Source organism: Acanthisitta chloris, unplaced genomic scaffold, assembly GCF_000695815.1.
Source record: "Acanthisitta chloris isolate BGI_N310 unplaced genomic scaffold, ASM69581v1 scaffold1076, whole genome shotgun sequence".
Taxonomy (NCBI): domain Eukaryota; kingdom Metazoa; phylum Chordata; class Aves; order Passeriformes; family Acanthisittidae; genus Acanthisitta; species Acanthisitta chloris.
This window is the reverse complement of record NW_008678477.1, coordinates 106,927-119,470: the sequence shown is the minus strand read 5'-3', so window position 1 is coordinate 119,470 and position 12,544 is coordinate 106,927. Positions and strand designations below refer to the sequence as shown.

Below are 12,544 nucleotides of genomic sequence, written 5' to 3'. Positions count from 1 at the left end.
CTCAGAGTTGCCTCTCTATATTTATATGAATCAAATTCACTTTTCCATTTGTAAGGTTTTGGCTTGTTACACATTTTAAATACAAAATGAAAGTTTACTGTTATTTAGGTATAGTTATTTAATGTTTTCATATGCAGGATGCATTTCCTGCATTTCTGGGTGATTCTGAAGCTGACATTTTAGTCTATTGTATTTTTCAGTCCATTTTTATAGAGATGAAACTATATGTAGAAAGCTGGTTATAAATTTATCTTAAATTTGAGTGTTTTTTATTAGTTCCCTAACAGGGCAGTAAATCTATAGTCACACAGATGTTTAAACACAGGTAGGTAGTGCTATCCATCTGTGCTACTGAGCATAATGAAAAGATTGATCAAAGTTGCCTTTAAACTCATTAATATTCAAGTTTTTCATGATTTTGAGGTGGTAGAAAATTTCTGAATTTGGGTATTATGTTACTGTGCCATTGTTTTTTTTGCTGGTACCTCTAGAGGAATCTTCAGTACTGAACTACCAGGTAGAGCAAAGTAGGATGGAATCCAGTTTGACACAACTTTTAATTGTTAAACATTTTTGTTCTTGTATGTTGTAAACATAATTGTTTTTGATAGCTCATTAAGTAATACTAATGTGATTTCCTTTTCTATGTCAGTTTTCTGATGGTAGTTCCTTAAACTACTCCATGTGTATAATTTTCTGGTTTTAATTGAAAACATTTCTGATGTCTGAAACTTTTTTTACATTTTTTGATTGATTAATTTTAATTTCAATTTGTAAGTAAAGTATCAATGCATATATTGAAATGCAGTGTTTTAAGCTTTAATTACCCGGTGTGTAGAATAGCAACTAGTTTTTGGGACAACCTTAATGCATGGAAACATTGCTTTATTTTTTGACGTACATTTCATTCAAAGTATTTCAAACCTTTTAGTTTTTTTAATGCTACCTTAAAGCTAACGCTTTTCACATGTGTCTCAGTGAAGCTTAGACTGGAAATATTTTCTTTCTCCTAATTTATTAGTCAACATTTTTATCTGGAAACATTACGTTTTGGCACATGAAATTACATAGAAATTAGAAGACTTTTTATTATGTAAATGAAGTGCATTTACAACATGTAGGCTTCCTTACTGTGTCCATGCCTCTTATGTTCTCTGTGATGTGAATGTGTGGTCAACTCACCTCCTCTTTCTCTTTAACAGGGTGTACGACTGTACTGTCGCCTTCACAGTCTGTTTACCCCAGTAATTAGGTGAGTCCAATTAGGAAATCCTTAGAGAGTCATTTGGAAGAAGTGTATAATCTGAAGAGACTGTGTTTGAATGTAGGAACCTAACCCATCCTTTCAAGATTAGTCTTTTGGGAGTACTCAAGTAAGATTGAAGGGCTATCAAGACAAAAAGTATAACTGAATCATTAAATGCCTGTCATTTCTGTTAAATATGTCTCTTTTAACAGACTTCTAGAACTTTCTAGGTCCTGATGGATATGCTTATATGCACACAGCATATATTAGTATGCTTCTTTACTTTACAGTTCTTTACTAACACCCCATTACCTTATTTGGGGAATATCAAGTGTAACAACAGAACTGCTGTTATACTCCAGTGACATTATCACCCAAGTAGGATGTGATCAGCCTCCTCCTTCTATCCACACTGAAAGCTTGTATTCTCCAGAGGAAACTTCTGAACCATCGTAAAATGCTCAATTCATCCTTGCACTGTTTATAAAATAGAAGTATTTTTATGTTTCTTTTGAGGTTTTGTTTTATTTTTTTTAAATTGTTTTGTATTGTTTTATACAGGGATAAAGATTATCATTTGAGAACCTACAAATCTGTGGTTATGGCTAACAAATTCATAGATTGGTTGATTGCACAGGCAAGTATACACCTTTGGATTTATGCATGTTTTGCATTTAAATTCTAATTTGAAAGATAGTGCTGTATCAAGCAGAATAACATGCAAATGCTTTGTGTAAGAGTTATTAGAACAGTGTGTGTAAGTGTAATCCTCTTAAACTAGTATCGTAACAGAAATCAGCCATTGGTAGCCATGCTGATCATCCCTTTTCTGCTTATCTTCCTTATTTACAATTGAACTTTAAGTGTTTTAATTACACTTAGCTTTGTAACACTGTTCATGGCTTCAAGTAGAATGAATAGACTCTGAAAAACTCTCTAAATTACTAACTGGATGGACAAAAGTCTGTACCAATTTGCTGTCATCAATTCTATTTTATTTTAAATGAACTACAAACAAGAGCAGGGTATCCTGTTCACTCAGTCAACATGCACTAGTTTTGAAAAATAAAAGTTAAAAACTTGGACACTTAGATTCCATGATGTTCAATTTTTATGGAGAATGCAGTATTATTAAAATGTTTATCTATTTATTTGTAACTGTAAGGCATTACAGCACATGAAGGTCCCTTCCAACCCAAAGTGTTCTCTGATTCTATGGTAAACATGCATATACTATTTTATATATGTAGGCTCAAAATGTATATGTAAAGGTGGTGGGGGTAGATATAATCTGCAGCCATTGCCATCCCTGTGAGGTTGTGCCATTGTGCACAGATTCCATTTTGTTGCTATATTAAAATATATTTTAACAAATACGCTATGGTTTAACAGGGAGATTGCCGGACGAGGGAGGAAGCTATGATATTTGGTGTAGCTCTTTGTGATAATGGGTTTATGCACCATGGTAAGTAAATGCATTCTCTACAAGCTATGTTTACTTTCTGTTTGATGTTATCTACATAGTTGGAAGGAAATGCAGGGGCTGATAAAGATATTACAGAACAGATGGGAAGTTCTTCCATTGTATCACTGAAGAGACCTATGTTACAATCTTGAAGAAAAAAAGATAGCTATTGTATCCTCTGAAAATTATATTCAGTCAATTTTATAGTGTCTGCTATAAGAATGGAGGTGAACAAGGTCCCATTTAATACCGTCAGAGGGAAGATTTCAGTGAAAGGATCAAAGAAGCAGTAGGTCATTTACTGAAATGAAAAGAGGAATAAATTTTTTTATCAGCTTTTATTAGAGAAGGAGGGAGAATTGATGTTCTCTCTGGCATTGTTCATTCTTTTTCCTTTGACTTTTAAACATGCAAACTGCATCCATCTGCTGTTCTTGTTGCTTCCTCATCCCCACCAAACCCATTTCTAATACTGAACCTGGCATGCTTCACTCTCTGGAGAGTGTGAAAACTTGGTGGTGGTGAGCATCTTCAGCGGCTGCCCAGCAGAACTGTTTAAAATCATATTTTCAGATCCCATTTAGGAAGAAACATTGTGCTTGGCATTTTCACTAAAACCTTTTCAAGCTAATATGTCTTCCCGAACCTGGTGGAATCCAGATGTTGCAGTTGAAAATGAGCTTAATGATACCTATCTGTAATGGATCCAAATAAAAATTGTTGGCTGTTAAAAAAGATTTCCTTAGATTCGTACATGCAAAAATAGTGTGCTAGCATTCCATATGTGCATGCGTGTTCAGTATTTTACGGTTCATGAAATACATGATATTCAAAAGGTAAAAAAAAAAGAATTAATGTGCGGGTTTCTATAATACAGTGTTAGAGAAAAGTGAATTTAAAGATGAACCACTGCTGTTCCGTTTTTATGCGGATGAAGAAATGGAAGGATCAAATATGAAGCACAGACTCATGAAACATGACCTGAAAGTAGTGGAAAATGTCATAGCCAAGTCGTTACTGGTGAGTGAAACTCAATGATTGTATGCTTTGATGAGTAAAAAAATTTGTCATAATAACAATAAATTAGCACTGTTTATTTTTATCTAATGAGAATAAACTTTAGTTTTTCTTAATGCTTTCTGAAGAATGTTTTAAACCATTTTGTTTTTCAGATTAAATCTAATGAAGGCACCTATGGTTTCGGTTTAGAAGATAAAAATAAGGTGCCAATTATTAAAGTGGTGGAGAAAGGATCAAATGCTGAGGTACTGTGTATTACAAATTTAAATTATAAATAATTTTATTTTTATGCATTTTATAATGTTCCAGTGATGACATCAGTCCTGAGTGGAATAAACATTTTTGGTAGAATATGAAATGAATATAAAGCTAGTCAGCGCATTGTACTTGATATATTTCATAATAAAGGATGTACCAAGTTTTTGATAAAGTCTAGAATTTGAGAATCTGAATTAATAAATTAGATCCTTCCTATTTGTTAGTATTGCTTTAAGATGCTCTTTAGGTAAATTCATTTTCTACTGAACTGCATGGGAGTCTCTATATATATAAAGATAAAGAACGAGTCTCTTCCTCAGGGAAAATATTTGGACTTAGACTTCAAGGCTTTATAAATCTGATTGTGGAATTGAAATTTAAGATACAAATAGATACTGCAAATCAATAATAGAATGCAGCCACAGAGCTATATAGGGTGATTTCTACCAGTCAGGTTCTGCCATTATCTCGGGTAGTGCTAGGGCTTGGCCTGTACCCTGAGCCGCTCTGTGCACTCCTGCCTTTCAACTGGTGATAGTTCCTTTTTGTTAAACCAGAGTTTTAAAAGTGTTTTGTTTTGGAGCTTAATAAATATTCAATTGGTAAAATATTAACCATGTCTTTATGAAAAGAAGCTTTAGTTCCTTTGGAAAATGATGGATGCACAAATTAAGTACTATCATAAAATGAATGTCTTAATCAAAGCTGTTATGTTAATTACTAGAAGTATAGCAGATATTGGAATACTCTCATAAAATCTTGATTAAGACTAGGTCTTGTATTTCGGTCTCTTCAGAATGAGTGTTTGCTGTACCCTTCCCATCAATTTAACTGGTTTTAGAAGCATTTTGTGGTGTAAGTCCTTTGTGTGTACAATGTGAAGGAATTGCAAAGAATGTAAAGAAAATGTGCATATCATTATTCCTGTTGGGGTTGCATGCCAGCAAAGAAAACATAAAGTTAGTGGTTGTAAAAAGCAAACAAATACACAATGGTTATTGTTTTCTAGATGGCAGGCTTGGAAGTTGGGAAGAAAATCTTTGCCATTAACGGTGACCTGGTTTTTCTGCGACCCTTCAGTGAAGTGGATTGCTTCCTGAAAGCCTGTTTAAACAGCAGACAGCCCCTGCGGGTTCTGATGAGCACTAAACCACGGGAGTAAGTTGTCCTGCCTTTGGGGGAAATTTTACAAACTACAATTGAAGTGAATTTTAAAAGACCAGTGGAACTTCAGACAGCACTACTGTAAAGTTATTTTAAATGCTGTATCTGATCTGACTTTGTAAAGTCAAGTGATTTGATCAGCTTTGATTTTGTTTTACTTACATTTGTGAGTCAGCAAAAGTGAAACACAAGTGCTTTAAATCTCCAGCTCTGCCACTTTAAATACATGCAGGAACTTCAAGTGTAAATGAAGTTTCCTTGATTGTATGGACAGTTTTGATCACTTATCTCTCAGTGTGTGAATTAAACAAATTCCTCTGTCTGGGGATTAGTTGCTGGTTTGGCATAGTCAGACTCTGTGCTCTAATGGGCCCCTCCAGCATGCCTGCTGGTTGTGTAAACAGCAGGGCCAAGTAAACAGCTCTTCATCTTTATGTAACAGATGCATTTCTGTGTAAAGTTTTGACCACTCCTACCGAAATGAAAGTTTTGTTGCATAAAAGAAATATAAAGTAAGGCCTAATGGCTGGGTTCAGTAAATACCTAAATGAGCTTATTAGTGAAGTTAATGCAGTTGTTGCAGTATGTTACAACATACCAAAGAAGGAGGAGACTAAGAAAAACTGGTCAGAAGTAATTTTGATCAAATTTTGCAGAGTAAAGAGGAGCCATCCTCTGTTACCAGACAGCACACACAGAGTGCCTCGCTCAGAAATGGCTCTGGCTCAGTGGCAGAATGGAGATGTATTTCTCCTGTTAATAAGTCTTGAGAAATTAAATGCCACCCAGAAAGGGGAAAAGAGTAAAGAAAGAAATATGGCATGAAGATGCTCATCTGGACTGGTACTCCAACACCCATCCCCTCAAACAAAAATAACAACCCAAAAATCCCCCAAACCAGTCAATCATAGTGTTGTAGCAAGCATAAAAGCATATCTTGGCCTTTTTTTAATGCAGATCTTGGTTTAATTTCTGACACAACTTGTGGGTGAATTTCAAGGTTGACGGAGATGGTCTAGTGAATGAAGTGTTCACAGGAGTTGAAGAATTTCTCGGTGCCGCCTGCTTTTTGTCAGGAGCTGCTGCTAGCGCAACTCTGTTGACAGAAGAGACAGTTCTCTCGTAAATTCTTAGCCTAAAGTGCCAGTGATGGTCTTTCATAGTTCATTAGCACGTTTGCAAAGCATTTTCAGAATGCAGCCATATAGATTATATCAACATTAGTTAATATGTAAGTACATTTAATTATGCTATACTTACAAAAATATTTCAAATGAGAATTTATTAATCTCAGTAATATTTGAACATTTTAAAAGGATTATAATCTCCACTGAGTTTTGGATCTCATCTCTGATTATCATCTCCAAATGTTAAACATTATGTATACTAGAAAAAAAAAAAAGAAGTACAAGAAATTATGCAATTATATTATTCAAAAATCCCTGTAGATCAAGTTTGTTGCAGTCCAAATGTATTTGAAAATCACTTTTCAGCATCAATTTGAATTTGTTTACTTTTTCAGTGGCAAATGGAGCTCAGGGCAAAGATCCCTGAAATAACAACAGAGCTGACTCTGGAAGGAAAGGCTGCAAAGTTAAATCAGTGCACTGTTATGCATGAGCTAACTAGCTCTGATAAGGGCTAATGCAGCTGTGTTGCTTTTTCTAGACCCTGAGCTGATATCATGTGGGTATGCTAACTTACTTTGGGTGAGCTTGGGGCTTCATTTTAAGGAGTTGATGAGAATTTTGATTCTCAGAACTGTGTTTTTGTTGTTCAGATTTGTCAATAGGTTTATTACTGTTGCTCTTAGACCAAACCGGAGCGTAGCACAATGTGCTTACAAGTCACATGAATAGATGATTCTTGCTTTACAAAACTCAGTATTTTTCGTAGCTGCTCAGAAAAAATGCAAACAAAACATTTTTTCAAGAAAACTCACCAAGTAGACACTTAGATGTTAACAAATTGTAATATTAATCTAGGCTCTGCAGTCCTCTGCAGCTCATTCTGACCAGGCCTACTGAGATCTGTGGTCCCTAGGCTCTGTCCTCTTGGATGAGAGACTGCCTGCCTTCCCAGGGCTTTCAGTGTTGCTGTGCTGTGGCAGCTTACCCAAATGGCAGTCCCTTTGGGAGGAATTTTAAAGCTAAGGTGGTGTTTTATTTGTAATTGGCATATTGAATTTCCATGTGAAATACATTGTTTTTGCTGTCTCAGCTTGCTCTTCTTTCTGATGTCAGTGGTGCACAGTATCTGGAATATGAATGATGCAGAATCTGAAACTGTGAATTGAGTTAAAGTGTGGAGCCTTACACCCTTGTAACCTACTTGTTGCTGTTCATTTTTATATTAAATAACAAAATGCTAGCTTTTGCTACATTAATATTGAATCTTTGCTTGTATCAGGACGGTGAAGATTCCTGACTCTGCAGATGGACTTGGATTCCAAATTCGGGGCTTTGGCCCGTCAGTTGTCCATGCTGTTGGGAGAGGTGAGCCATAAGAGCTGTCAATGGTACTGCAAAATATGTATTTAAAATCTAAATAGCTTGGCTGAGGTAGATCAAAATTAGGTCCAGTGATCCAGCTTAGATCTGCCTCTGCCCCAAAATAACAAACACTGTTGAATAGAAACAGATATTATTATTTGTGTTCATATGCTCTATAAGCTTCGGATAGATCTTCCAACTTTTTTTTTGGTATGTACTTACACCAGTGTAGGAAAGTTAAGTTAAAGCCATGCACTCTTTACAGATGAAGGAGTAACTGATGGATGCAAAATCACCTTCTCCAATGAATGATTGTTGGGAACCAGTCACTTCCTGAGTGTTAATTTGTTAAGTGGCTGTGTGGTTCTGCACCACACATACTAGTCTGTCTCAGTAATTGCAGGTGTTTCATCTAAATGCTGTTGAGTCCATTTTGGGATGTGATTGTCAAATACTTGCCATCCCTTACTCAGTATGTTTTTGACTGGTGCACTTGTGATAAAAGAAGTTGCAGCATTCTTTGGTTTTGTGGGTCGGTGGTGTCCTTTTGCCCCCTGCTGCCTTTATAGCTGAGGAATTAAAGTGAACTGATCTGCAAAGCAGCCAGATTTGGACAGAGTTTGATGACTTTTTTTCTAGGCCATGGTGCCAGAAATTAGATTTTTGAGAGAAAGATAATAAACTACAGACTGTTGAGCTGATGTGATAATTATTTCTGCACCTGGATCTTGATTCAACTGCTTATCCTTATTCATTAAGCACATAGTTTATTCCAATTAGCCTCAGCAGTATGCAAGTGCTTGCTTGTGTGGTTTGCTAAACCTGAAAGATTTTAAGCATATGCTTAAACACTTTGCTGAATTGGGACCTTGGGTTTTTTGACGAGAGAGATTTTTTTGAGACATATTTAATAAGGCCTATTTAGATGTTTATTTTTAAATAATTTTTTGGGGGAGAGGAGATTGCAATAGCTGGTAATGGTGTAATTTCCAGTGACTTTCTTTTATATTAGATTTAAAATGCAGCTATAATCTAAAGTGATAGTTCCTAAAATGGGGGAAATTCAGGTATATTCTATAAGTTATTTCCTTGTCAAATATGCTCAACTGACGAGTCATGAAGCTGTGACAAGCTTTTCTATTTGTCAGCCCTGTAAATTCAGTCTAGCCTTTCCTTACATAGCAGCTAGCTTCTGCACCTCAGCCTTGCAGTCTCTAGGCAGTAGATTTTTACTTCTTTGGTACCTCTGTGGCAGTATCAAGAGAGACGTAAGGATGTGAATGTTCAGGTAGCTGGAACTGAGGTCATACTCCAGCAGGCTGTCTTTCAGGAGTGGGTTTTTGTCACGCTGAAAAGACCTGGAGACAGCTGCTATTTTTGTAGTACCTATTCAGTGGCTAAAAGATTTTCCCAAGGTGGTTATTCCATTGTGAAAATGAATCACTGAACCATATATTTTATGTTGCTTAAAGAGAATGTTTTGTTTTGGTTCCTCCCCAATAAATAAATTTGAGATATCCTACGTAATTATCTTTGTGTATTTTGATTTAAAGCTGTAAGGCACTCTGCTATAATTGAGTTGGTAGGAAAGATGGAAACTAGAACAAGATCCTTGGAAATACCTTTGGATTTGGGTATTTCACTTAATGTTTAACAGGCAACTCTGGTAGGCTCTGGTACTTCTTCATGAATTGTCAGAAAGCTTCTGTTTTGTATGTAAAATAGAAACACCTGAAATAATCGAGAAGCTCATAAGCTTGAACATATAAAAGTATTGAAAATAAAAGTAGTTTAAGTTGTAATTAGTGACATTCGAGCCAGAGCCATTTTATTTTTTTAAAGGTGTTTTTCCTTAAGACAAATTTTCTACATTTTCATATTACTAATCAACAGTTGTTGTTTTATAAAACAGCCTTTTGAAAATTTTCTGGTCCTTTTCTATGGAGTCATTTGCTGGAAAACTCCATTTTCTTGGAGTCGAGCTGCCTGCAGGAGCACCCTGTGGTCAGGGGAAGTATGTGAGAATTGGTGAGAGCAGGTTCTGATAAAAAAGTAACAGGCTTGTAGGCTGTAAGCTTTAAAGGAGATGTTTAGGAAAAGAAGTCTGTTAACTATGTGGGTGTTTATTAATAGGAACAGTGGCAGCTGTGGCAGGTCTCCATCCTGGCCAGTGCATAATCAAAGTGAATGGAATCAATGTCAGCAAAGAGACTCATGCAAGTGTTATTGCTCATGTCACAGCATGCAGGAAGTACAGGCGGCCGATGCAGGTATGTCTCTCTTTGTACCCTTACACATGTTTGGACCCTTACACATGTTCTTCCTAGTTTCTTTTCAGTCAAAGTCAACAAACTATCTCTGTCCACATGTCTGTTGAGTTTGAGTGGGGTGAGGGGAAAGGAATGCTGAATAAAACTGAAAGGAAGCTGGTTGAAATATAAAAGCTGAAGATTGCTCAATATATTGCTGATGTTCAAGGACTGTTTAATTTCTGCACTGAAATAAATCTAAGCTTAGAGATAATTTTTATATAGTATTTTTAAAGGATTATTTCAAGTATTTCTGCAGTTCTAAGCAGAAAGCATTCTGAGGTATATTCTCATCTTGATGGAGAGGGAATCACGCAGCTTGCTGCCTGCTCAACAGCAGGAGAATGCAGTGCAAAAAGCTGATCATCTTCCAGAATTTTGTAGCACTTCACAGAGAGCACAGTGCACATATTCCATCTATAAAAGTCTGAGTTCCCATTACATTCCAATCTTGGGAATAAACATGCATTCAAGGACTCAAAATTTCCTTTTTTTTAAAGTATACATATGCAAATTCTGTTATCTTTTTCATGTTAGTTTAAGAGCAAATCTCAGGCTTCCAAAACAAATTTCAAGGATGAAAACCAAAATCAACTGGATTCTATAATGTAATTTTTCCAAGTCCCTGCAAATTTTTCATAAACTGCAAACCAATATCATTAATTAACTTCACAAACTATTCCAGTACATGTTCACTGAGGAGAAAAATCCAATTAAAATCAAGAGTGAAATCCTTCTTCCACACCTACTGCGTAGATATAAGAATTATATAGTTAGAACTGTATCATACAAATACCATCTTTATGAAAATGTTTTCTGGATGTTTAAATTCTAATACAGAATTGAAGTTGTTGCACAGCATGTCAAGATCAAGCTCACGTATTCTTTAAAGGAAGATGTACTCTAGTAAAGAGAGGATGTTTTGTGCACTTGTAGCTAAACGGACTTGAAAAAAAGATAAATTAAATTCTCTATAGCAGTTGTGTTCTCTCTGTGTATAACTGTAGACTTCCTATGGATATTAGTGACATCCAAAGAGGATTGATTAATGTTGGCTGGCATGAATGCCTTGACATGAAGAATTGCTTTGGTTTTTTTAATCCACTTCTGTAATAACTTGGAGTTTTTCCTATACAGAGTATTTATTTCAATCTTAAAAAGTAGCTGATCATAGTTCAGCAAATCACAGATAACTGAAGTTCCCCAGACTGACAGGAAAAACTTCATTTAGGATGTAGTGCTATCAAAAACTATGGAAGAGCTGTCTAGACTGAAATAAATGGTAGTATTCCCACTGGTGCCAAGAAAGCTAAAATTTCGTTTCCTATTCAGAAAGTTGGGGGTTTTCTTATTATTTGGAAGATGAGTGGATTTCTCCTGTTTTGTAAGTACGGTGCATTAGCCTATCATTTAATTACTACGAATATTGCAGTCTCTCCTGTGGTTACCAATTGCATAATTGAAAGAGGATCTTTTTCTGTTTATCTTCTACTTCTCAGGATAAGGAGTCTTCCTGCTTGCCTGGAGCATGAAGCTTCATTTCAAATTCTTGCAGTGTGAATAACTGTAACTTCTGTTGGACAATGTTTATCTTCTTTCTGTCTTGCCTGGATAGAGAAAATTGAGAGCAGATTTTGCTTCTTCGAATTGCAATTTCTTTGCAGTGATGCTAATCATGATGTGACAGACTTATAATTAGTTTGTGCCTCTATAATGATTTTGGTGAACATTGCTCCAAGTCGTATTGCATTAGATCTTGTGTTTACTTCTGAATGAGGGATTTCTTGTTTAAGTAGTTAGTGCATCCTATTAGAGATTGGCATGGGAGTCTTAATGCTGCTGAGCAAACCTGTAAGAATCCATAAATAACCAGCAAGCTTTCAGGTGCACCTGCAAAGAAGTATGGGTTTCAGAAGTGTTCCTGTTGAACAGCTTCTGCATAGCTGTCTTCCAAAAATCAGCCAAGAACCTGAAAGTTAAGCCTTCTTGTTAAGATGGTTCAGTGCCGTTGAATGAAAAGTAAGACACAGGTGAATCTAGGAAACCTAAAGAGAAAGAGGGCCTTAATCATACAAATATTTAGTTGTTGATGATTGACGGGATAAAGCTGAATGTTATATATTAGCAAACGTTAATTGGATGTATTTGGCACTTTGCATGAAGGTTTTAACATTCAGCCTAAATTTTTACTGTTTTTGCTTAACTTTGAATTCTTCCACAAAGTTCTTTTTGAAGTCTCTGAATTCAGATTTGTCATAATCATATCATTTATTGTGCTGTAGCTGTTGGAGAGAGAGTGATTAACTGTCTTTCAAGCCGGTTTTGAAGTGTAAGGGTCGAAGAAGAGTAGTCTGGAGATGCCATACTTGATAGACCCTTCCATAAGCATGTGATGGACATGTGTCTGAGCAATGGACTGGGGAGAACAAGATGGGAGGCATACATGTGGCTTCTGCATAGGTTGGATGACACATGTGCTCACGTGTCACTCAGTCACATAAGATGCTGGATTTGTTGGGGCCCATGATTCTGTTCTTTTGGGGGGTTTTGCTAATCTGGGGAAAAAAGTAAGAAATATCTAGTAAAATAA

The 12,544-nt window shown here is 35.9% G+C and overlaps 1 protein-coding gene across 1 annotated transcript in view; it reads left to right on the top strand.

Moving 5' to 3' along the window:
- PREX2 (phosphatidylinositol-3,4,5-trisphosphate-dependent Rac exchange factor 2) overlaps positions 1 to 12,544 on the top strand; it is a 126,905-nt gene that overhangs the window by 40,534 nt on the left and 73,827 nt on the right. Inside the window, exons 13-20 of the mRNA XM_009076873.1 lie at positions 1,203 to 1,252; positions 1,808 to 1,883; positions 2,639 to 2,711; positions 3,589 to 3,731; positions 3,884 to 3,976; positions 4,999 to 5,147; positions 7,563 to 7,648; positions 9,779 to 9,915. Of these exons, the coding sequence (XP_009075121.1) occupies positions 1,203 to 1,252; positions 1,808 to 1,883; positions 2,639 to 2,711; positions 3,589 to 3,731; positions 3,884 to 3,976; positions 4,999 to 5,147; positions 7,563 to 7,648; positions 9,779 to 9,915 (807 nt within the window). The remainder of the gene's footprint in view (positions 1 to 1,202; positions 1,253 to 1,807; positions 1,884 to 2,638; positions 2,712 to 3,588; positions 3,732 to 3,883; positions 3,977 to 4,998; positions 5,148 to 7,562; positions 7,649 to 9,778; positions 9,916 to 12,544) is intronic.